Raw genomic sequence first — 25,708 nt, 5'->3', positions numbered from 1 at the left:
CCCAAGTTCTTATGCCTGAAGATAACAGATTATGTATGCTACATAGATAATCAACATCCAAATACATCAAACAGATTACGTGTAAGTGTTTTTTGACGCGTATGACTAGACAATTTTTCATTATATAAACATATCTTTTCCGCAATAGCAATCCGTAGTATGTAGCGTATGATGAAATGTATTAATATGTAGCATTATGAAGATCGTCTTTACTAGATGCCATCTAAACATCGGTAAGTACTTAAAATTTTTATTTTAATTATATAAAATAATTATAATAAATGTCTCCATTGCACACGTGAAAGTTGAATTGAATTTGGTCGTATAATATTGAACGTAAAATTTTATGAAAAACGATTATACTATTTGTGACCCTCTTTAGGGTTCCAATCGTACCTACTACAACTGCTTTTTGTATCTCTTTAGATAGGCATCCGAATTCACGAACCTTCTATAAGATGAAGTGATGAAGTCGTCTCAATTGTGTTATACATATAAAGGCTAGATAATCTATCGTAGTCATACGCGTCTTGTACTAACTAACTAACTGGGTTGTGCTTTTGAAGTCAACGGATATTTGAGAATGATTTTTCATAACAATCACGTTATTATCGATTAGGAGTGATTATAAGGACATAAGTTTAAATAGACTAACTAGCAAAATGATCACTTTAAAACTATGCTATTAAAAAAAAAAACACTATCGCACCTAACATAGAAACCTAAAGAATTATCTATCTATCTACATTTCTGATAATCTGCAGTAAAAATATTTGAGATTTAATACTGTTTTGATATTCAATAAAGAAACGAACACTATTCTGTGTAATTGACAAAAAACAACAAAACAGAATCCGTTTTTAACCTTCCTTCATTGAATTATAGACAGTGATAAGCGTAATTCTAATAAAAAAACGTGTATAGTCAAAAATAGTGAAGTTAGTCTTTCGCATTAGTGTCTGGCTGTGAAGTATAGAGCATTCTTATGGCGTATGTGTTATGATGTCGGTAATCGTTGGGGTTTCCCGATGCCGCAATCACGGAGGTTCGTGTGGCCAAAAAAACTACTCTAAATCTATCGTGCATTGTAAGGTATCAAAATTTTCACAGTCTCTAGTTTTATATTACTCGTCAAACCTACAAGTAGGATTCGGTGATTCAGGGTCAAGGACACCAGAACGCCTTTATATAATATTTTTGTATCTATTTTCAGTGTTCGATGAAATTTTACGTCAACTATTTTAAGTTTGTCGTTCACTGTGCGAATATGTTCACGATTTTTAAGTTTAATTATGAAGACTGCTAAATGCAGACTTACGCGCCAGCAAACTTTTAATTTATTAAAAAAAATATTGAATCGATTTTGAAACTTTATATTAATCGCGGTGATAATTATAGCTTGAATACTTATAGTCAATAGTACATATTTTTAGTATAGTATTTTTAAGTCCAAGTTGAAAATTTTGATAGACATAGGAAATATGTATATAAAAATAAGATATATGTATGTATATTTTTTATAACAACAATTCGAACCACTTTTTTTCTAAAGTTGGTTCCGTTTAGTTGTTATCGTTCAGAGTTTTTACGACTGGCAATATTTTGAAACAGTGCGCAGTTCACGTGTGCCGTAACACGTGTGCGCTCCGGATGCCGATAAACTGTTTGTAACTTACTTTCATAATGAGATTTTTACTGCCAAACTACAGTCGAGACTAATATTTCATATGGGACTTGTAAACATCCCATCGCCAATTGACTTTTTTGGCCCAGACGGTTGAGTTGACAGACCATTTCGCTTAACGTGACCGTCACCTAGATTTCTCAATCCTGTTGCGAATATTTTTCAGTGTCATTTAAAAGTCACATTCACAACAAAAGATATTTATTTTATATTTCTGATGAATATCGTGAATTTTATTATTCATTTTTCCTAATGATAGTAATTTGGCATGTGGCACACATACTCTGTTATTAAGCACGTAAAATATTGTCTATGGAAAGACTGTGGGTCTATGATCAATAAACATTACCGCTGCAGCAAACCTTTGTAACAGATGTCAACAGAAAAAACAATTATTGAAAGTGGTACCCCATAAAACAATAGTGCAGTCGTAAACACCACTACAGACCCGACATACGGATGACAGATGTGGGTCGATTACACTTCGGACAATGATGGAGGATAATTTTGACAGCTGATGTCAAACGTTATGGTGGGAAATCTTTAAGGTGTCAGTCTTTTAAGTAGCACATGGCCATATTAATATTTATGAAAAGAATTACTAAAAAGAATAATGGGAAACATTTTTATTTATTACTTGGATGGGTAGACGAAGCTCAGGTCTCATCTGGTGTTAAAAGGTTAACGGACGCCTTTTTTTCCCCCTTAACTATTGGCTGGTAGCCTAAGGGGCTATTCCATTTAAGTCCGGCCCGGTAGGTGAGCTCATAGGCTCAACCTGTGTGAATTTGCTAACCCCTGCAAGACTAGGCTAAATAATACTTTACTGGGCTTCTTACCACCAGTAATTACGTAAATCAAAAATTATTTGGTTTGAATATCATCACACGATGTAGTTCCTTCACAGTGGAAGTCATTCAGACACAATATGTACATAATAAGTATATATTTCACTATAAAATTTTGTATCCAACTGCGGAATGTAAATACCACCACCACCTTTCAGAGATTCATATATTTACCAATAATTTTGTTGATTAAAAATTAAACGGTCCCTAAATTTGTTATCTGTAAAATTAAATTTTAATAATCATTATGACACTAGGTTTTGCACTGACAAATTCTTTCAAATTTATTTAAAAACATCAATTACTTATAAATTAACATAGAGTTTCAGACAGTGCGCATTATAATATCGATAGTTCTCATTTACCGAATAGGGTTACAATAGTTTTGATATTTGGCGTGCATATTAATGCGAAGGCATGATGTACGGACACAGTGGGTTCGACGAAAAACACAAAGGGAGGAAGGCGGTAGGTGGTCAACGATAGAAACAAAATATTGTCCACGCTTCCCTTACGGATACAGAAAAAAGCTCAACGTATGTACATATATACACATTATAAGATATTTGAAGGGAAGTCTTATAGACGTGTTAAAACAGGTATTTAGTGATTTTTATAACATAAAGTCAAGTGAACTTGAAAACCCTAACCGCTTCGTCCTCCATTGCATCGTTTAAATTTTACTTCTATGTACGTTATAGGTCCAAATTCGTTCACATTAATCACAGGGAGTCAACGAAAACTTCTAAAATAATGTGACTTACAAAAAAAGCTAGCATGAATGAAAATTCAACAGCATTTTCTTGCCTTACATTCATGTTTTGTTTCGTAACATCCGCAGGAAACGGCTTTTTAACAGTTTTCACAACTACAACGCAGGCCGCTGATAAGCATAATCTTCAAGGCTCTTTGAGATTACATTAGAGTGGGGAATAAAATCAAAACGTACGAAAAAGTATTAATAGTACCTACTATTCGATTGCTTACAACTAAATTAAACTATGTATATTAATATTATCATTTTTAATACACTTTTATTAGCTTCAGACGTATGTATGTTTGTAACGGAATCTTTGAACATGATTTTGACCCCCTTCAAAACGTCGGATTAACTCGAAATTTGGTATACTTAGGCAGCCTAAGGAGCTATTAAAGTTAGGTTATGGCTGATAGGTGAGTACACGGGCTCAATTTGAGGGAGTTTGCCGGTGGCAGGACCTCTTGTGAGTCCGCACTGGTAGGTACCGCCAGCCTGCCTATATCAGCCGTGAAGCAGTAATGCGTTTCGGTTTGACGGGTGGAATAGCCGTTGTAACTATACTGAGACCTTAGAAGTAATATCTCAAGGTGGGAGGGCATTAACGTTGTAGATGTCTATGGGCTCCAGTAACCACTTAATATCAGGTGAGCTGTGAGTTCGTCCAACCATCCTAAGCAAAAAAAAAAAAAAAAAAAAAACGCCCTAGCAAAAGCGTTGCTTCGTAAAATCTATCACGGGATTGGAATCGCGACCCACTGAGGAGATCCGGCGAGTTTTTTTTTTTTTTTTATGATTGAAGGATTACTGGTGGGCCGGAGGTCTTTCCAGTTTCACCAGGACAGGTGGGCGAGCAAAGGCTCAGCCAGGAGGGGTGGGATTTGCTAACAACTGCCCGAGCGCCTCCGAAGGAGACCTAACAACTCAAGAGTAGCTGCTTAGCGAATGAATCTACTACCGGATCGGAATCGCGACCCGCTGAGAAGATCCGGCGAGAAACTCAGCGAGCTGATTCATGGGTTAGGTTGCACGGCGAACTCTTTGTCGAGTTCGACGAGTACGGTTACCGAGGTCCCTAAGCCTGCTCCTAGAGCTGAAGGCGTCTAGTGCAAAGGTTATTGGATCTGATGGATCCGTAAGGACGTGTCTAGGGCGTCGACGGTGACTGGCTCCTGCATGATCAGGATTCGGGGAGTAGTCAGCGGCGGCTACGATAAGGCGATTATCATGACGCATAGCCTTATCGAAGTACCGTTCCGACGCTGACTTCATGTATTTCTGTATAGATTCGAGGCCCAGGTCGTCGTGTAGGTCAACGTTCCTCACGAACCACGGAGCTCCGACGGCTAACCTGCAAAAGCGGGATTGTAGAGATTGAAGGGTGTCTATGTGTGTGCGGGCCGCGTGAGCGAACACCACACTCGCGTAAGTCATGACGGGCCTTATGCAAGTTTTGTAAAGTGTCACCTTGTTCCGAAGAGACATTTTACTCCGCTTACAGATCATGGGGTAGTGTCTACCGAGAATAAACGCGGCACGGTCACGGACTGATTTTATATGCGGGCGGAATGTCATCGATGCAACCAGGTAACGCCCAGGTACTTGACCTTCCTGGCCCAGGGTATGGATTGACTAAAGAGAGTAATCGGGGGTGATCCGGCGAGTAACTCAGTGAGTTCAGTTTTATAGTCTCTGGACCGAGGCTCCAAAATTTCGCGTAGGTACTAATACATTTTACTTGACGCAAAACGTACACAAACTGTTTGGAGCTTTGAACCCAAATTTGAACCCAAAGAGTATTAGTTCACTCACTATTTTGGGTCGTATACTTCGATCAATAATAGTACTAGATTACGGATCAGGAACAAAAATAAGACGCTCCAGTGGCCACGTTTGCAGACACGAAAACATCTTCATTTCTTAGAAAAAAGATTAATAATGTTAACGACTTCAGTTTATTATAAACCTTAAAACTTAGACATAAAGTTTAATTACCATTGCAAAATATATGTATTTAGGTCCTTTCGTCAGAAAAAGAATATTATGGAATAAATTTAAAATGTCACTTGAACATAAAAAGTCATCAGTACAAAAATATTTATTCTAAAATGATACTTAAAGCCTAATTTATAAGGTTAAAAATATTTGTTTAAAATTTCGTGCTTATTGTATTGTGGAACTAGATGTAGTTCTTGGTATTACATTTCAATGCTCAGAACACAGTAAGTATTGAAAGACATAGAGTTGCAGAATATACATATTTGTTTTAGGTTTGTTTTGTATGGTCGCAACTATTTTTGACCGATTCAAAAAAGTAGTAGATAATATTTTACATTGCCGCTATTACAACAAATAGGTGATAAAAAATAAAATTGAATAAAGTAAAAAAAATATGAAAGGAAACACGAAACATGTTTTCCACGTATTCTTTATACAGAAGTAATTAAAACAATAATGTAGGTTTAATTACCTTTAAACAGATTCAGTTTGTTATAAAGCTGTCTTTTAGAAGTCATTTTTATATGAGCGGTTTCTTTTTTACAAATATAATGTAATCTTATATCAATGAATTTTTCTATAATCAGTTTAATTTAGGCTTATTTTATGGCTGTGTTTGTTTCCCCCAGAAAACAAATCCTTTTCAGCATATACGCTTAAAATATTTACACATACATATAAAGTTTTTTTAATACTTTTTTGCATTGATTTGCCACCACCATTGAACAATTCTAGAATGTTTATAAGAGTTCTATATTTCTTCTCCTCTTTCTTTTGCGACAATATATATCCATTGTGCACAGCGACAAGGGGCTACTAGGAAATCTACAAACAAAAATAACATTATAAAATAACAAAACTACTCTATGCATTCCCTGTCCAAGAATAGGTGATGTTTGTTACAATAGTTGGTGCCTTGTTGCAAACATTGGCCAAACAATTACAATATTCGTAAATTGTGTTTTATTTACAATATAATTGTGTTTATTATTTTATGAAAAACACTTAATAATATATATTTACCAAAAAAAGATATTCCTTCCAAAACCTTGGTGTTACGGTGGTTTTTTACTCAGTTTTTGAACGCGCATTGCAGCGTTTTGACGTCTTAGTGTTGGCTATGATTGGACCATACTAATTTGAAATAAGACCACAAATTTATTTGTGGTCTTATTTTTCGGGCCGCTTTTGAAGCGCTAATCGCGAATCTAGTAGTATTATTGATCGAAGGTCGTATATTAAAATGTTTTTTAGATAACCCTTCATTACAATTTACCGTCGCATCATCGGAGCAAATCTCGTGTTGCTTTACTGAAATCATTTGATATACACCGCCTTTCAAGAGATCATATTCGCATTCAATTTTAAAATATATTATTTCAATTTGATTGTCATTACACATTGTTGTTTTATGTCGAATATCGAAGATATCACCCGCTAGCATATGCGCAACGACTGGCAGTCCTACGCATCTAAGGTCATGGAAATACATTTGACATAAAAACTGAAAATCTGCGTTCAGCACTGCGAGTTATCGTGATGAAGACGCATCCAATATTCGGGAGCAAGTTTATTGCTTTTACGAAACATGTACAATGAAGAATGAAATCATTTTTAAGCTTGGGGGTATTGCCAATAATTTTACAGCGAATCAAATCAAGCCACGAGAAGAAAAAAGCACCTGTAATTAAGAATAACTAAAGATCGGATTTATTGCTTTTCGACGGCGCCGAACCGATTTACACGCTTCTTATTTTTATTTTAAAAACAACATTAAGTTCTCCCGTCATCAATATAGGAACATTAAACATTACTTACTTAAAGATTAAAGAAGAAAACTTAATTTCGACGATATATGTACAAACATATTATGTATATATAAAAGGTAGTTTTCAGACTCTGTTTTGTGAATATTATTTATATGTTGCATACAAACGAACATTTAATTTTTTAGGATGTCTATCTATATCTTTAAAATAGTGTGAAAAGTTATAATTGAGAGTTCAGAGTACTTAACGGTAGGCGGCTTGGGTCTGCCGCTTAAATTGCTGACCTCCGTGAGCGACAGTAACCACTCACCATCAGGTGGGCCGTATGCTCATCTGCTCACTAGGACAATCAATAAAAATTACTATGACACGACACAAGTGACCGACTGATATGTATTTTGCAAAAAATGTATCTTTGACATACTGTACGTCTTTATAATAGATGTTTTATTAACAACCTATCTAGAGCCCGACATCGAGGCTACGCCGATTCTTCCTACACAAACCATTTAAAGATTTTTGCTTTTCAATTGTCAAAGTCAAACAAACGTTTTCGTGTGAGATTTTTTAAACTTTTTCCTAAGTTTGCCGCTACTGCCGCTAGGGGCGCTGTTCCAACTCCATAAAAAATTTAGTTAACTTTAACGCGATCGAGAACGTTAAAAAACTCGCAATAAGCACACAAATGAAAATTTCACTCGTTCCAGTTGCGTTCCTTCAAATATGTTCATAAAATGTGTGCGTTATAAGTAATTATGTACATATTTTACATTAAAGGAGGCGGCAATTGATCACTCGTACTGAAGAAACGTCACATCGTATTTGACGAAGTGTGAACAAGCGAAACGGCCTTGTAAGGACGTCCGAACTCATTTATTTATTTTGTTCGCTACGTTGCGTTGCTTCTGCTGCGAGTCATTAATAGCTCTACGTTGTAATATGTACACTGTATGTTAAGTTTATGTTTTAGGGGCGCGGGATATGAACTAGGCTAATAAGATGAAACGCTTCATTGACATTTTGTTATGTTGCATGCGGTAGGTGATTTAGAAAAATTCAGCTTAATGTCTTCATTATATGAATGAATGAATGAATGAATGAATGAATGAATGAATGAATGAAATACGTTTATTTCAGGCAACTTAAGCCCATAAAATTTCACATACACTTACATAACATCTAAATCAAAATACAATAAAATTAAAATTACAATTTATCAGAATAATTAAAAACAAACACACAAACAAAAATGAAACCAAATCAAATGAAACCGAATCAAAATTATTAAAATTCAAATTGTCAACTACTAATATAAAATTAAAATTAATAAAGGAACTAATACAATAAATAATGAAATAATGTTAACTGAGTAACCGCCACCATACCAGTCACTGTGTTAGATTATGCTTAATGTATTATGCTTAATACGCGACATTTATCTTTGTAATTAAACCTCCGTTTAATTTTGTATTAGCATCAACAATTCGATGTTATTAATTGAACTTCAATTATATTTAACCCATTCAAATAGATTAAGAAGTTTTTTTCTGATGATATATTTTCCAAAATTAAATTAAATTTTAAATGGATCTCCTGTAAATTGGCAAAAATGTCGCTTAATCTAAATAGCTTTTCACCTATCGATATACATACATAGTAAAAAGTAACCTAATTGGTTTATCTTATAGCTTGATTTTCTTATTGGCAACTTAAAAGCATGGTGATGTTATTGTTTAGTTGAGAGGCGCGCGTCACAGCGTTCCGCGCGCGCCATCGACTCATTCGCGTTAATTTGCTATTAGATAATGACCGAGCTTTACTCGGTTTTTTTTTGATAACGCCATCTTGTTGTGTCTCTAAAGCGGTTGGTTGCCCTCAATTAAGAAAAATAGTATTATTATTCGCCAACAGATGTCGGGAAGAGTTGATTATTGAAAACATGAATAAAACAACATTCTGAAAATATGTAAATCGTAGCTAGATCGATTTATCGCCCCCGAAATCCCCTGTATACTAAATTTTATGAAAATTGTTGGAGCCGTTTCCGAGATTTAGATTATATATACACATACAAGAATTGCTCGTTTAAAGGTATAAGATATAACACAAGTCTGAATCCGTGATTGTGTTTCAAATGATTTGCCGAATAAGTTGAGCGGCGCTTGGCTGCAACACGTTTCCGAGCTCCGGGAGAACGGCGCGGCGCTTCCACATTTTTAAGCGGCGCCAAACATCGCCTTTATCATTGATATGTTTAATTTAAACTTAAAACGAATTAATTAAAAGATAAACGTGTAAACGCACATTTACATGGACGGTTCGAGGATTTTCTTATTGGATATTTCGGCGTATTTTTTTTATTTTTATTGCATTGATGTGTGGACGAGCTCACAGTGTTAAGTGGTTATTGGAGCCCATAGACGTCTACAACGTAAATGCATCACCCACCTTGAGATAAAAGTTCTAAGGTCTCAAGTATAGTTACAACGGCTGCCCCACCCTTCAAACCGAAACGCATTACTGCTTCACGGCAGAAATAGACGGGGTGGTGGTACCTGCCCGCGCGGACTCACAAGAGGTTCTACCACCACTTAAAACTAGTGAATTTTTTTAAGTTCTTTTATGTAAGTAAAGCTTAGTATCTCGTTTCGTGTGCTATTATTTAACAATAAATATGTGTCGAGTGTGTAATTTACTATGAGTTCAACCCTCGGTAACTAGTGATTAACATGTGGGTTGACGAGTACACCATCTGGAGCCTCGATCGCAAGTTTGTCGCTTGCGAGATTAATTTTTTTTTTGTTGATTTATATTATCGACTCGCAGGCGCCTCAGCGAGGTCACGCCTTGCGACCGTTGCCGTCAATTCGGCATTTTGAAGAAATATGGCCATATTTCGAATAGGTAGTGTTTAGTTAATTAAAAGGGGAATAATTTTTAATAATTTTATAATATTTTATTGCTACCAATCTTAAGCCTCAGCGGCTGTTAAATATTTGAAAATGTTAACATTTTAACCATTTGAGTTTTTCGTCGATCTTCTCAGTGGGTTGTGATTCCGACCCGGCGGTAGGTTCAGCGAAGCATTACTCTTGCTAGGGCTAGTGTTAGCAAATTCTCTCAGGTTGGCCCGTGAGCTCAATTACCAGTACGCGCTTAGTTGGAATAACTCCCTAGGCTACCAGCGATCAGGTAGGAAAAAGAAATAGAATTTGACACTATATGTGTACTTGAGACCTTAAGAACACTATACGCCATTGTAACTATACTTGAGACCTTAGAACTTATATCTCAAGGTGGGGGACGCATTTACGTCGTAGATGTCTATGGGCTCCAGTAACCACTTAACACCGGGTGGGCTGTGGGCTCGTCCACCCATCTAAACAATAAAAAAAAATATTAAAGGAAGGACTAATCCATGTCGACTCAGAGCCACGCCCTACAAACCTAAATGTAATTTATCAAAATTCATTTCTATTTAAGCACGTGATTGAAAACAAATTATCATAGTTTATTTGCAAATACAATTAAAATCAAAGTACCAATGTAATTACTGTAACATCTAATCTGACCACGCACATTTTACAAAGATCAATCCTCCAACGGTAAGATGAACGAAATACTATATGAAAACATCCCAATGAATACTAATTTATAATGAAAAATCACATAAAAATGGACATATCGGGGTCGCGGTTACAAATAGCTTATACGGAAGACAGTATAGGCTCGGCAAAATACATGCAGTTATAAGCAAAACAAGTATTAGATTAATGGCTTACATTGAAAATCATTACATTTGGATGTTTTACATGGCATTAACCCGGGTCGATGCTAAACAGAGATACAATCACCTCCTAAAATCCGCGGGCAAATACGTCATGTTTCGGCTTTTAAATCTTTATTCGGCCTTTTTTGTTTCTTTTTTTTTTTCATACGTCGCGTCATCGTAGTCTTTTTGCTAACTCGTTTCGAGAATTTTATATATTTTCGTTGAAAATTGAACGATTCAAAAATACTTTTACGACTTAATCTCATTGGTTTCAAAGTTAGTGAACCTGTGTGCTTAGTACGAATTAAAAAAATATATTGTATAAGTCAAGTTTGGAGTTGGAACAGCGCCCCTAGCGGCAAACGAAGGGAAGCTGTTCCAACTCGAAAGAAATTTGAGTTAACTTTTACGCGATCGAGAAGTTATAAATCTCGCACTAAGCACACGGATCCCCGCACTATGGGGTCCGACTACGATCTCAGATCCGAGTCCCTATCTGTATATCGCGAGTCGTAGATACAATTCAAATTATATATACGGCTTAAATTCGCGATTTGTTAATTGTCATTATAATATATTATTTTCAACGTTTCTATTCAAAATTACGAGTAGTATAATATTCCAACGTCGATGAATAACAAGCACCGTGTTTGTTTTTTGAGTACAAAAAAGGTAAAGTATTTGACACGTCAAAAATAACCTAATTAAAGAATGTAATTAAACAGAGATTAAGCCATAAAAGTAGTTTTTACTTGACTGTAAGTAAGTATTATTATTTCACGCTGACACCACTGGTGACGACGCTTATTTTTAAATTGTTCCAAAAAGTTTGAGAACAGAGACGTAAACATTATTCTAAAAGTTGACCGTTTGATAAATCGTTACACATAAAAATTTTCTACTCAACTGTACCTAGTTCCGTTCAAACATAGATAATGCGCTGAATTTTTCAATGACTGAATAGTTTTTTACTACGAAAAGGCATAGAATTATTCAGTTACAGTCTATGTTTTATTTAAGCCCGTTCTTTTAGCGGATTACGACAAATGACTGCTGACAAAATGTCAGGGCGATGCAATTTTTCTAAAGTGACCAGGTGGCGAAATACATTAAACATCGTTTGGGAGATTAGAGCGCAAAAAAATCTTACCATAGACAATGCTGTGTTCGAATTGTAAACATTTGTTAAGACTGCTTTTGCATACCGTATATTATATGAAATGCGTAGATATAAAATAAATGCTCAATTATTTTTCTTGGAGGCTGAAGACACATTCAAATGAATTGGGTTCTAAAATTAAAAACAAAACTATAATAAACGACTAAAACGATAAGACTCGAACTCGTCGATTGCGATCGAGAATTCGCTTAATATCAGATGATCCGTAACCTCGTCTGCCCATCTACGGTAATATAGCAACAAAATTAAAGTATTGTGTTAGTAAAATACTTTTTTGAAACTGTAAACATCTAATGTCAATCATTTTCGCGCCAATACTAAAACGCAGATAATATTTAAAATTAGGGATGCCCTTTGACAGAGGGAGTTTGATTGTCAGCACGTGACTCCCAGGTGCGATGTTGAGTCTACGCTAATGAAACAATGGATTATTTTGACTCCGCTTGACTTTTTTTTTTTTTTTTTTTTCCTACCTATGCTGATAGCCTTGAGAGGCTATTTCAGCTTCACCCTAACGTTTGTAGGTGAGCTCGCGGGGCTCAACCGGAGAGTTGCTAACACTGACCCTAGCAAGAGCAGTGCTTCGCAGAATCTACCACCGGATCGGAAACGCGACCCACTGAGAAGATCCGGCGAGAAACTCAGTGGGCTGTGTCTATGGGTTAGTTCGCTCGTCGAGCCCTTCGTCGCAAGCGACGGGTTCGACGAGGACGGTGACCGGTGCTTGTGGTGCCTAAGAGCACCGTTAATGGATCAGGAGGATCCGTAATGACGTGCTTTGGGCGACGTCGACGGTTTACCATTCGGTCTACTGGGTCGGGTATGTAATTTCCAGCGGCTACGATGAGAGGGTTCTCATGTCGTGCCGCCTTCTCAAAATGGCGCAGCGATGCCGACTGTAGATACTTACTGACAGAGTCAAGCTCCAGGTCATCGTGGAGATCCACGTTCCTCAGGAACCATGGTGCTCCGACGGCTATCCTGCAGAATCGGGATTGAATAACCTGAAGGGGCTTCAAGTTGGTGCGGGCTGCGTGAGCGAACACTACGCTTGCATACGTCATAACGGGGCGTATGCAAGTTTTGTAGAGAGTTACCTTATTACGGAGGGACAGTTTGCTTCGCTTGCAAAGCATAGGGTAGAGACGTCCTAATATGAAGGCGGCACGGTCGCGTACCGTTTTAATATGGGGACGGAATGTCATCCCTCTGTCGAGGGTGACGCCTAGGTATTTGACCTGCGAGGCCCACGGTATGGGCTGGCCAAAGAGAGTGACGGGGCTAACGGCGGAGGTGTTTGCGCGCCTATTAGGGAGTGGGATGCTCGAAGTGGTATTCGGAGGGCGACCCCTTTTGAAGAGCACCGCTGTGCTTTTCGTGGGGTTGATGTCGATGCGCCACTTCCGGAACCACTGTCCCATGGTGGCTACTGCGATCTGGAGTCGCCGATGAAGCAGCGACATCTTCCTACACGAGTAGTAGATAGCCGTGTCATCGGCGAAGAGCGCTAGATGGGTCTCCGGAGACCGGGGTATATCATTGATATACAAACTAAATAATAACGGGGAGAGCGCGGAGCCTTGCGGGACTCCGGCAGTCAGTTGACGGGGACGAGAACGAGTTCCCTCTACTCGATATCGAAACGAACGGTTCGACAAGAAGTCTCGTATGATGAGCACGAGTCTGTCTGGCACTCCCATGTTGTACAGTTTGTAAATTAAACCGTTGTGCCAGACTTTGTCGAACGCCTTCGCGATGTCGAAGAAGAGGGCGCCGGTCGGGATTTGTTTACGCCTATTTAGTCCTATCAGGATGTGCTCCGTGAGGCGGTGCACTTGTTGTACGCACGAGTGTTTAGAGCGGAATCCGAACTGTTCGTCTATGAGAATTTTGTTCGCGGTAACAAAATCCCAGAGGCGTTTCCTAAGGAGCCGTTCGTAAATTTTTCCTATCGTCGGGAGGAGACTAATCGGACGGTAACTAGAAGTTTCGTTTGTCGGTTTGCCCGGCTTATGTATACCGATAACGTCCGCTTCTTTCCACACCGCGGGAAAGATGCAGTGCGTCATAGCGGCATTTAAAATTGTAGCCAACATTGCTATCAGTTGGACTGGCAAGAGTTTTAGCGCGCGGTTGCGGATGCCGTCGGAGCCGGGTGCCTTCCTAGGTTGGAGGTTGTGGATCGCGTCTCTAACTTCGTCAGTGGTAATGGGGGGTAACGCGTCCGAGGGCGGCAGGGAAGCTCTGCGCTCGACCTCCCTGTCGACTAACTCGGTGTGTTCGGGGTCCGCGTGTTGAGTGCTGGTGGTGCACTGCTCTTGCAGTGCATCGGCCAGCAGCTCAGCCTTGTCATCGTCATCGAATGCCGGTGGTTGGCCTGAAGGGCGTACGAGGGGAGGCATAGTAGCGGTAGTTTCGGATTTGAGAGTCCTAGCTAGTCGCCAGTATGCTTGGTGGGAGGGCGCGAGTTGTTCTAAATAACTATGCCAATTATCGTTACGCGCGTCACTTAGGCGGGAGTGGACTTCGCGTTGTAGACGACGCATCCGAATCCGGTTTGAATGCGTGGGAAGACGATCGTAGGCCCGGATTGCCGCGTTCCTAACTCTTAAGAGATTCCTAAGTTCGGAGGACAGTCTGATGCGGTGGAAGCTGTCCTCCACATCGACTTCTTTTGAAGATCTAATGATCGCGGAAGAGATGTGATCGGTAATGATGTTTATGGATTCGACGGTGTCCTCGGGGGATAGATTCGAATCCGGGCCGTAAGGGAGGATTGGCGGAGCGGCTTCGGCTAGGCACGTGCCCAGCTTATTCCAATCCACCATGGTCCTCGTAACAGTGGCTGGGTTGTGAGGGCGACCGAGCTGCATAAGGACAGGTCGGTGGTCTGAGTCGAGCTCTGACAGTGCTTCGATGGAACGTAAGCGCAGAGTTACGTTCCTAAGCAATGCCAGGTCTATAGTGCTCGGACGGAGCGCGATGTTATACGGATAACATGTTGGAGTTGGGGGACCGACTACTTCAAAAGTGAGGTCGTCTATAAACGCGTCGAGACGCCTACCGTTAACGTTCGTACGATGGCAGTTCCACCTAGTGTGGTGGCAATTTAAATCGCCTGCCAGGATGACGGAGTCTCCCATGCCAAACAGTGACTCGATGTCACTGCTCAGGAGGGGCTTGTCCGGGGGGAGATAAACGGATGCGATGACGATCGGCTGGTGTCCCGTCAGCGAGATACGGCACACTGACGCCTCGATATGTAAGAGCGAGGGAGTATCGAGAGGAACAACGTGCAGAGCCCGCCTATAGTAAATGGCAGTCCCGCCTTTGGAGGCGGTGAGTCTGTCATTCCTAACCATGACGTAATTCGCGACTTTCGGGTCACGACGCGAGGGCTTCAGACAGGTCTCCTGCACTAACAAAATATCTACAAGATTATCGCGGAGGAATTCGAAAATTTGATCGCGTTGCCGCGCGAGTCCGTTAGCATTGTAGAATGCTAACGTAAGGGAATACGGTTTTTCTCTACCTTTTTGCGGCATTGATTACCGGTAAAGAATTTTTATAACGTGCGAGACACGGACTCGTAGACGTCCATGTGATCGAAAGCGGCCGCGAGCCGCTGTTCGGGGGTTACCGACCTACGGATAGCATCTGCGAACGATCGCAGACGGTCAAAGTTTACCGCGGTGACGAAGTCGCGCACGAGCGCGAAGTCGTTGACGACTGAGGGTTGCGGGGGGCGGTACGCGGGCGCGGGGCGAGGTGCGAGCAGGGGCTGAGGCGCGTGACGTGTCGCAGGCGGGAGCTGGGGTACGTTTTGTGTTCCCTCCTTCGTATACGGCAGCGGTTTTTTCCACGCCGAGACGGTGGGAACCGCAGCCGGTACGAAGGCTGGTTTCGGCACTGAAGGCGCCGAAGTCTTTGGGTCGACGGTTCGGAGGGCTGGGTGGTTCAGGCGTTTACGCGGAGCCCTAGGACATCCGCGGTAGTTTGCCGGGTGCCCTTGCTTAAGGCATAGGACACAGCTTGGGGGTTCCGTCGCGGTTTCCCTAACACGCGAACATTCTGTGGTTGCGTGATCGCCGAGGCATTTCACGCAGCGGGGGCGCGCGTGGCAATTACGCGCTGAGTGGCCATAGAGCTGGCACCTGTGGCACTGCCCGGGAGTACCACGTTTATGGGGGGCTTCGATGGTGACCCCGGAGAGGCCGCATATCGTTTTGAGACATGAGATTCTTTTCTTTGCCTCCGGGGTTGATTCTAGCGCGACGAGAATCATATTGTACGGCTGTCTGCCGCGTCCGCTGTGCATCCGGTGCACACTAATTATTGGGAGGGACTGACCGATCAGATCCTCCTTTACGTAGTCTATGTCGAGTTCCTTGGGGACTCCACGTATCACTACGCGGAGTTCGCGGTCCTCCTGAAGAGCATAGGTGTGATAACCTATGTTCTCCTTTCGGAGGTAAGCAGAGAGGGCCCTATGGTCGCCCGGCGTTGCGACCTTAATCTGAATCCCATGCGCGACGTTACGCGCATGGGTATAATTAATTTTGTTGGCCTGAAGGGCCTGGGATACGCGATTCCACGCTGACTTCTCCTGGAGTATCAGCGGGGGCGGGACAACTGTTTTAGGCGCGGGCGCGGTTTTTGGGCGCGGCGGTGGGATTACGCGGCGGGCGGAGTCCGACTCCGGCGTTACGACTACCTGCGGTCGGGAGGCGGTCGCGGACTTGGTTTGCTTCGTCATGGAGCTCCGGGACTCCACGACGCGAGTACGCTTTTTACCGCGCGTTACAGTTTGGAACCCATCCGAGGTTCCGGGTTGAGGGCTAGTCGCGGACTCGAAGTCCATCTCCGATTCGGTATCGGAGCCTGAACTAGACGCTATTGAGGTCGCGACGGACGAAACTGACGTGATTGACGCGGGCGCGGGGGCAGCGGGGGCGGGGGCGTTAGACGCTACGGCGGCGGCGTGCGTACGTGCGCTTGAACACGGACCGGCGGCGGGGCACGCGAGGCATGCCTGCGAGGCATGTTTGGCGACGGCGGCGAGAGATGCGGGGGGAGAATAATTACCAAATGAGGCCCTATAGGCTTCGAATTCGGGCGCGATTGACGGATATTTTTCCCGAATGAAGTCGATGAAAAGTTTTTCCTCCATCTTTACGTGATTTTCGCCCGGGGGGGGCGGCCCCGGGACTTAAACACGCGCTCGCCTTGCGGCGAGGCCCCTGCGTCGGTAACACTAAATTGGCCGAAGCGATTCTAGGAATTTTAGAAATTTTAGTGAATAGAATAAGTAGAATAGAATTAGAGTGAATAGAACCACTGCACAGTTCCCGGGCGGCAATGCCTTGCAATTAGGCGCAGGTACAAATTCCGAGAAACACTTGGGCCACAGATGTGCCACGAACAATGATCTATTATCACCGGTAGTCACTTCCGACAAAACAATGAGCACGTCCACGCGCGTCGGTTGCTCAAATCGGAATGTTCCTCCGCTTGACTATGCTGTGCTTCAGTGTTTGTTCAGTTGGCGACAATAGCCCCTCTGTACGTCATGAGGGACGATGAAAACGATAAAAAACTACGTTTCGATAACGCATTCATAATAATCGATTTTACAATATTTATCGATTTTAGTAGTAGGTACATATTTATTTATAAGATGTATTGTTTCATTTCAGCCCATCGATTGTATATTCTTAGAAAAGCAATCGATCTGAATTTTTTATTTACGTTACTACGAAGTCTAGTTATGTGCGGGAGCACACACATAAAGTCGTGAATAAAATAATTTTTTTGTCTACCGAAGGTCTGTTGGATTTCAAAGAATATTATTTTTCTTTAATCTTGAATAAAACATGAGTTAGCTAATTTTAATTAATATCGTATTTAGAAGAAAAAAAAACACATCATTAGTTCATACATCAATTAATAAGTAATATAATGAAGTCTCCTATATTTCATTTATGTTTTATTTTTTACATTTTTATGTCATTGCGTCTCATAAGGTCACTAGCAAATTTGATAGTCGATAACGACTGCCTTCGAATGCATTAAAAGTACACTTGGAATGCGCAGTTAGATCGCTTTGTGCACATCATCTTAATTGCACTAAGCAGTGTCAGGCAAGAAGACTCACCGAAAGAAGGTAAAAGTTCCAATATTCTGGTAGGTCTGCTTACTAATTTAAACCGAATTTGACTCAAAAAACATACGCTAGGTTTCCGTCCCGCAAAAACTCAAATAAACATTAACATTACAATTTATAGGAAAAGTACCGAATATTAAAATCAAATCAGTAGGCACAAACATTTTAATTATCAATAAAAACCCATACATATATAACCGTGGGACATTAATGATGCATATGCGCATGCAAGTAATATATTCTAATTAACTACATATAAGTAAAGTGAGTGGCTTGTAGGTAACAACGGCGACAGACCGGCGCCTCGCGTCGTCAGAGCGGCGTCGTGTGTGAACGTGACAAGCGGGATCACGGGAACTCACGGGGTCTTGGATCACGTTGAGCCAATTCTCATTACAATGCTGATCAGCATTAAGTGCAGTTACGTTGTAATTAAATCTACTTTTACGGTTGAATCTCACGTTTTGTTGTAGTTGTCGTTATATCGAGGGGTATTTAGTTCAGACGACATTTATCTTTGTAATTAAACGGGCGTTTTATTTGACAATAGCATTAAAGTTCCAAGTTTTTAATTGAAGTTCTTGAAACTTCATTAAATTCATTAAAATAGCTTCATTAAATTTTTTTCAAATTTTTAAACTTAAATGACACTTCTGTAAAGTTGTAAAAATTTCGTCTTTCATACCTCGATATTATTTCCGGCGTTTCGAATACTTTTTTCATGATCACGGACGAATAATTACTTACTTGTTATTTCGATTTGTTCATTAATTCCTTTTCAATTGTGATTTTATTATTATTTTTAAGGGGTTTTATGACCTGGTAACTAAGACCTTTAGGTCATGTCTTATTTTAATTTATATTCTTATTTTTATGCAAAATGATCATATGAAGTGAAATAAAATGAAATGAAATGAAGATGATTAATTTGAGACATTAATCAACTGGGATGAAATTAAATGAAATGAGATGAGATAATATGGGACGAAATATAATCTCAGTAAAATGGTGGTCAATTGTTATTTTATTGTATTGACTTTGCACAGATTAAACATCTTAAACAAGATCGAATTTTGATTTTAAAAAGTAATTTTCAAAACGGATCATGAGACTAAATACACAAAAAAGTTTTATACATTTAATAATGAAATAACACATTATATTTAAGTCTCAGTAATTAATCAAACATTTATAAAACAACATTAAACGTATCGATACAGCACCAAGACGGCGCCATATTGGTTAATGTGTATTCGGTGAAAGTCAAACATCACGACTTCTCATACATTAAATGTCGAACGGACCGTGCGAATGCTATGCGACTTTACCGGCTGAATTTTTACACCGACAACGGTCATCATAAACTCATTTCAGAACGATATTAACGTACCAAGAAATTCCGGTAATAACCGGTCTCATCAAATCAAGCTTCCAAAAAAATTTAAGTCCCAACTTCGATTGAAAAATTTAGACTTTAAACAAACAAACCTATCTATAATTTAAATTGAAAATAGCATTAATATGAATGAAATTTTTGTTGTTAACTTTAAATAAACACCTGTTTTTGTTAAGTGAAAAATATTACTATAGTAATCTTAGTTTACAATTAATGTGATCTTTGAACTCAGTACTAAAAGTACATTGAGTAAATGACGAAATCTAATCTAATCTTGATGCACTTGCGGCCATAGTGATCCGAGTTCTTTCCTATATTAAATTCATACGAAGTTCTATAGATTTGAGTTTGGTAAGCTGTTTTGCGAGGGTGTTCTGTGGGTTGATACCACCGTACATTCCGTAATTGCGTGCATAGAAAATATTCCAATTTAAATAAGTCTTCGATCTCATATTTTGAGGCTATGACAGCTCGTTTGTTGTGTAATATAAAAAAAAATATTCGTAATCCCAAGATGATAAAGAACAACTTACGTAAGGTCTACATTACTATAGGTGCTACGTTAACTATGCCTTCGATTTCTGTGAAATTTGGCGCCAGTTTGTTATCGCGATCAATGCGAAGGGAATCTGAGAAGGGTTTATCTCATGCTGAGATCGACTTATTGAACGTTTGAGAGGGCTGATGGCGGAACCTTTGAGTTAACACCTCTTTTAACACTTTAGGTAGGTAAATAATACGCACCAAATGAATGCATTTCATTGTTCTTTTTAACGGTCAGTGTTTTATTTTTGATGTGTAAAAATATTACAATTTGAAACAACTAATGGCCTCTTATTTTCAACTGAACTAGATTGCACGTAGTAGTATAATAATATATTCACATTCATAAGTACCAGTTATTTCTTTTAACCCTTAGTTAGATGGAGTATCAAGACTACATATTTTAGAAACATATAAATAGCATTCCTCGCAATTTAGTTACGGAACTCAAAACAAATCTTTTTTTTTATCTCAATAGGTCCCGAGCAATTAAAACTTCAATCAGGTGTAGGCGGGCAGGGCTGTCTTAGCACTTTTCTATCGTTTTGTAGGTATAAAAACACCTGTAGTGTGAGAAGCTTGCTTCATAAAAGCCCATTGGATCGACGACAAACTAAATTCAACCGAACACGTAATGTACATCCTTATTCCATTACGTTAAAGTATAGTTTTGTTTGTTTTCGGGCCGGTTATCGGTAACGTGGTATTGGCGTATTTGTTGGAACGCCTCCGCGGCGCCGTGGTCCGATTATGAGCCATAAACTAATTCCAGTAGCTCACCCATTAAGAAAGTACGATTATGTTCATGTCTACGGATGTGGCTGTTATCTTTTTAGATCTTCACCGAAAACATTATCGAATTCTAAGAAATAAATGAATTTGGTGCATAAAATTTTTGATTTGCGCAATGTTTACTGTGACTTTTTTTAGGGTGGCAAGTATTGCCGATACAAAGGCATTGCAAAATGGCGTGTGTGCAAAAGTTTGATTAATTTTGATATGATTTAGGCATGTAATGAAGGGGAATGGTAAATAAACATATTGCGTATTATATATTATGGTTCAGTGGTGTGATAATCATGGTTTATGTCGAAATAAAAGAGCCTAAATTATTCTAGATCTGTTGATGGAAATAAAATAACATTCTCGATCACTAGAAATATTTTTAACGTATAATTGCACAACAAACATATTAAATACGAAAACATCCGTATGTCCGTGAAATGTTAATAAAAACATGGAACTCTATACCGGCAGTTTTTAGTTGGGGAAAACCAACGCTTAGCTGGATCCATTGTAAAAAAATATATTTATACATGTTATAGAACTGTGTTGGAATACGTTTGTCACGCGTCTGAAGTATTTTTGTTTGTATCTAAAGCCGCTGGGCTGTTTGATGCCTTTAATAATGATGAACATCGCTCTAAGCTCCACAGGAAACTTAAGGTCGAACACACACACACACACTATTTAATAGTTAATTTACTTTTAAAAACTCTATCTAATCGATAGCTATCTCGATCTAAATCGAATTGAACGAACTGGGCTATGAGGTGAATTTTAATAGTACCTCGGAGACAAAAATTTACAACCGATTCCTTGTTGAAATATGTAGCAGATGTTGGCTTAAGAGTACGGCCTATCGCAGTAAAGATCGCGGGTAGAAAGAATTTGGGAAGAAGGTAAAATTAGACTGATACTTTGCTGCCGGAGCCGGCGAGAAGCTCAGCGGGCTGATGCATGGGTTAGGTTGCACATCCAATTCTTTGCCGAGTTGGACGAGTACGATTATCGGGGTCTCTAAGCTTGCTCTTAGTATTAGAGCTGAAGGCGTTTAATGTAAAAGTTATTGAATCTGATGGATACGTAAGAACATGTGAGACCGATGCTACTTTGTTTCTTCCACACGCCATTTTTAAACATTCCTTGTAGAGATTTTTATGTGAGCTCTGTAGTAGGTACCTTCGTATTATTCCTATTAGTCTCAACTTTTTTGTGAGCCAAATAGAAACAAATACGCTTATTTCAAATGAAGTCAGAATCATTCAATAGTTTATATAGTTTTGGTGCAGGAATGCGGACTATCGGCGCGTAAAATGATATGATTAAATAACAATCAGAGCCGGCCTGACCATATGTGGAACCGGTTGGGCGCTTATAGATACATATGTGCATGCCACGAGATTGTACGGTGTACGCGACATTCAAACCTCGAGATGAGTCTTAAGATATATTTTTTAAACAACGATTTCGAAAAAATCTTACATGTGTCAAATTGATGTTTTTCTCAATAATCATCGTGATGTCGTTTTAGATTTAATGATGCTTTAGTATAATAATTTTAATTTACAAACGGAGCTTCTCAATGAAACCAAATTTTGTTTTCTTTTTGAGGCTTTTGCTTAGGTCTAAATGGTCTAGGATTAGCCCATTTCGCAGCGCTAAAGATTAATGAACTTATTATTATTAACTTACATAGAACAAAATCATCCAGTTTAGGCGGATAGTTCCCGAGGTCTAGTGGCTAAATAAGAGAGATATACGTTCTAAGGCCTCAATATATAGGTAGTTACAACGGCTGCCCCACCCTTTAAACCGAAACGCATTACTGCTTCACGGCAGAAATAGGCAGGGTGGTGGTACCTACCCGTGCGGACTCACAAAAGGTCCTACCACCACTTAATAGATTACTAATAGTTATGGTATTTTATTGACTTGAGAAATCTCGTTTATATGTTTATCATTTAATGACTATAACGTCTGTACCTATGGTGACGTAAGCTCGCGAGCGCCGGCGCCAAGTGACACACAAGCAAAGATCGACAGAATATATAAGAACACAAACATTTAAAATGTATATTTTTAATTCGTGTTAGCCAAAAATGATCAGGTATTCACCAAATAGGAGAACAACAATTCCGGTGTTCGGAATTCGGACGGTTTCAACATAAAATGCTTCGATCAATAATACTACTAGATTCGCGATTAGCGCTTCAAAAACGGCCCGAAAAATAAGACCACAAATAAATTTGTGGTCTTATTTAAAATTAGTATATGGTCCAATCATAGCCAACACTAAGACGTCAAAACGCTGCAATGCGCGTTCAAAAACTGAGTAAAAAACCACCGTAACACCAAGGTTTTGGAAGGAATATCTTTTTTTGGTAAATTTATATTATTAAGTGTTTTTCATAAAATAATAAACACAATTATATTGTAAATAAAACACAATTTACGAATATTGTAATTGTTTGGCCAATGTTTGCAACAAGGCACCAACTATTGTAACAAACATCACCTATTCTTGGACAGGGAATGCATAGAGTAGTTTTGTTATTTTATAATGTTATTTTTGTTTGTAGATTTCCTAGTAGCCCCTTTTCGCTGTGCACAATGGATATATATTGTCGCGAAAGAAAGAGGAGAAGAAATATAGAACCCTTATAAAAATTCTAGAATTGTTCAATGGTGGTGGCAAATCAATGCAAAAAAGTATTAAAAAAACTTTATATGTATGTGTAAATATTTTAAGCGTATATGCTGAAAAGGATTTGTTTTCTGGGGGAAACGAACACAGCCATAAAATAAGCCTAAATTAAACTGATTATAGAAAAATTCATTGATATAAGATTACATTATATTTGTAAAAACGAAACTGCTCATATAAAAATGACTTCTAAAAGACAGCTTTATAACAAACTGAATCTGTTTAAAGGTAATTAAACCTACATTATTGTTTTAATTACTTCTGTATAAAGAATACGTGGAAAACATGTTTCGTGTTTCCTTTCATATTTTTTTAACTTTATTCAATTTTATTTTTTATCTATTTGTTGTAATAGCGGCAATGTAAAATATTATCTACTACTTTTTTGAATCGGTCAAAAATAGTTGCGACCATACAAAACAAACCTAAAACAAATATGTATATTCTGCAACTCTATGTCTTTCAATACTTACTGTGTTCTGAGCATTGAAATGTAATACCAAGAACTACATCTAGTTCCACAATACAATAAGCACGAAATTTTAAACAAATATTTTTAACCTTATAAATTAGGCTTTAAGTATCATTTTAGAATAAATATTTTTGTACTGATGACTTTTTATGTCCAAGTGACATTTTAAATTTATTCCATAATATTCTTTTTCTGACGAAAGGACCTAAATACATATATTTTGCAATGGTAATTAAACTTTATGTTTAAGTTTTAAGGTTTATAATAAACTGAAGTCGTTAACATTATTAAAATTTTTTCTAAGAAATGAAGATGTTTTCGTGTCTGCAAACGTGGCCACTGGAGCGTCTTATTTTTGTTCCTGATCCTTAATCTAGTACTATTATTGATCGAAGATAAAATGATAATAAAAACGTAGGAAATGTTTCTCAATTCTGATCTGTTTCTATGGAGATTCGTGTTTGCTATTCCAAATATGTGGAAGTGGCGTTTAATATTCATGTTCTAGTCGAAATGTATTTTTTATTATTTTATTTTCGAATGGTCACTAAAGATTTGCTGTAACAAATAATTTCTTTACAATTTCTTGAATTTGTTCGAAATACATTCCTGCTTATACATATATGACTAGTGTCACCCATTACAATACAGTAGTCAGTACCTAATCGTTTTCAAATGTAAATTATAACATGTTTTCTGTTTCATTTCAGATCGTATGTTAGAAAGAGACGCTGGTTTTGTTTCGGGTGGCGAGGACGACGATTCATGCTCGGGACCTGCGCACTCAGATGACTCCGGAGTTCGGCTGGTGGAGTCTGAGACCCGGAACAAGCGGGAGCGGACACCCAGCCGACTCCAGCCTCCAAAGAAACGAATACGCCTCAGTTCCAGTGATGACGTGGCCAGCCCCGACAGTGACTCGCAGAACCCGTTTCGGCCGTGGTCTTTCACCGAAGAACCGCAGAGAGAGCCTTTGTCTTTAGTCAAGAAAAGCGGTGAAACTAGTCTTTTGAGGCAAAGGAGGAGACCGCTAGATCCCCCTCCGCCCCCCGTACCGCCAATTCCCCCGCCGCCCGAACCGCAAGGACTTCCGAGAGTGCCCCCTCATCCGGGAGTAATGGAGTACCCTGAAAAATCAAAACCTAGGGAGCAAAGGAATTACAAGAACATGACCCGCGAGAGACGGATAGAAGCCAATGCCAGGGAAAGGACGAGGGTCCATACCATAAGTGCGGCGTTCGACACGCTAAGGCGTTCCGTTCCCGCCTACAGCCATAACCAAAAGCTATCGAAGCTTTCGGTTTTAAGGATAGCGTGCGCGTACATTGCGGCACTTTCCGCAGTCATCGAGCCGGACAGTGACCTCAACAACGCAGTGGATAACGTGACACACACGATACACACTGAAGGAAAATTAAGAAAAAAGAAGGATGAATCTTGAATGAAAATCACTTGAACCTTACTTCGGTGTTCGTGATTTTGTTCAGTGAAAATCCTTATGGATTTTTTAAATTGTTTTGTGTATTCTAAATTCCATTACAAGACAAAAAGGCAGATCATTTAGCAATGAAAATTGAAAAACATTTGTCTTTTAGAACTTGTTCTTTGTAAAGCGTAATACGAATTTGATAATAAAACT

General features: G+C 39.2%; 1 protein-coding gene and 2 long non-coding RNA genes across 3 annotated transcripts in view; 1 reads left to right on the top strand and 2 right to left on the bottom strand.

The window, feature by feature from the left end:
* Nucleotides 1-18,951, bottom strand: part of LOC134201832 (uncharacterized) — a 45,306-nt gene extending 26,355 nt beyond the window's left edge. The window contains exon 1 of the long non-coding RNA XR_009977089.1: nt 18,857-18,951. This is a non-coding gene — a long non-coding RNA (uncharacterized LOC134201832). The remainder of the gene's footprint in view (nt 1-18,856) is intronic.
* Nucleotides 5,356-6,517, bottom strand: LOC134201826 (uncharacterized). The gene is made up of 2 exons (XR_009977081.1): nt 6,311-6,517; nt 5,356-6,112 (listed from the first exon to the last, which is right to left on the bottom strand). It is a non-coding gene; the product is annotated as an uncharacterized LOC134201826 (long non-coding RNA).
* Nucleotides 18,952-24,779: 5,828 nt separating the features above from the next.
* ATOH8 (atonal homolog 8 (Drosophila)) lies at nt 24,780-25,457 on the top strand (the record flags this gene model as incomplete). Its single annotated transcript, NM_001281892.1, is given in 2 exon segments — nt 24,780-25,447; nt 25,449-25,457. Coding segments are annotated over 2 exon segments (677 nt in total), but the record flags the coding sequence as incomplete, so codon positions are not given.
* Nucleotides 25,458-25,708: the final 251 nt, after the last annotated feature.

This window comes from Bombyx mori, chromosome 3, assembly GCF_030269925.1.
Source record: "Bombyx mori chromosome 3, ASM3026992v2".
Classification (NCBI taxonomy): Eukaryota; Metazoa; Arthropoda; class Insecta; order Lepidoptera; family Bombycidae; genus Bombyx; species Bombyx mori.
Note: the sequence above shows the minus strand (reverse complement) of the source record. Positions and strands in the feature narration are given on the sequence as shown.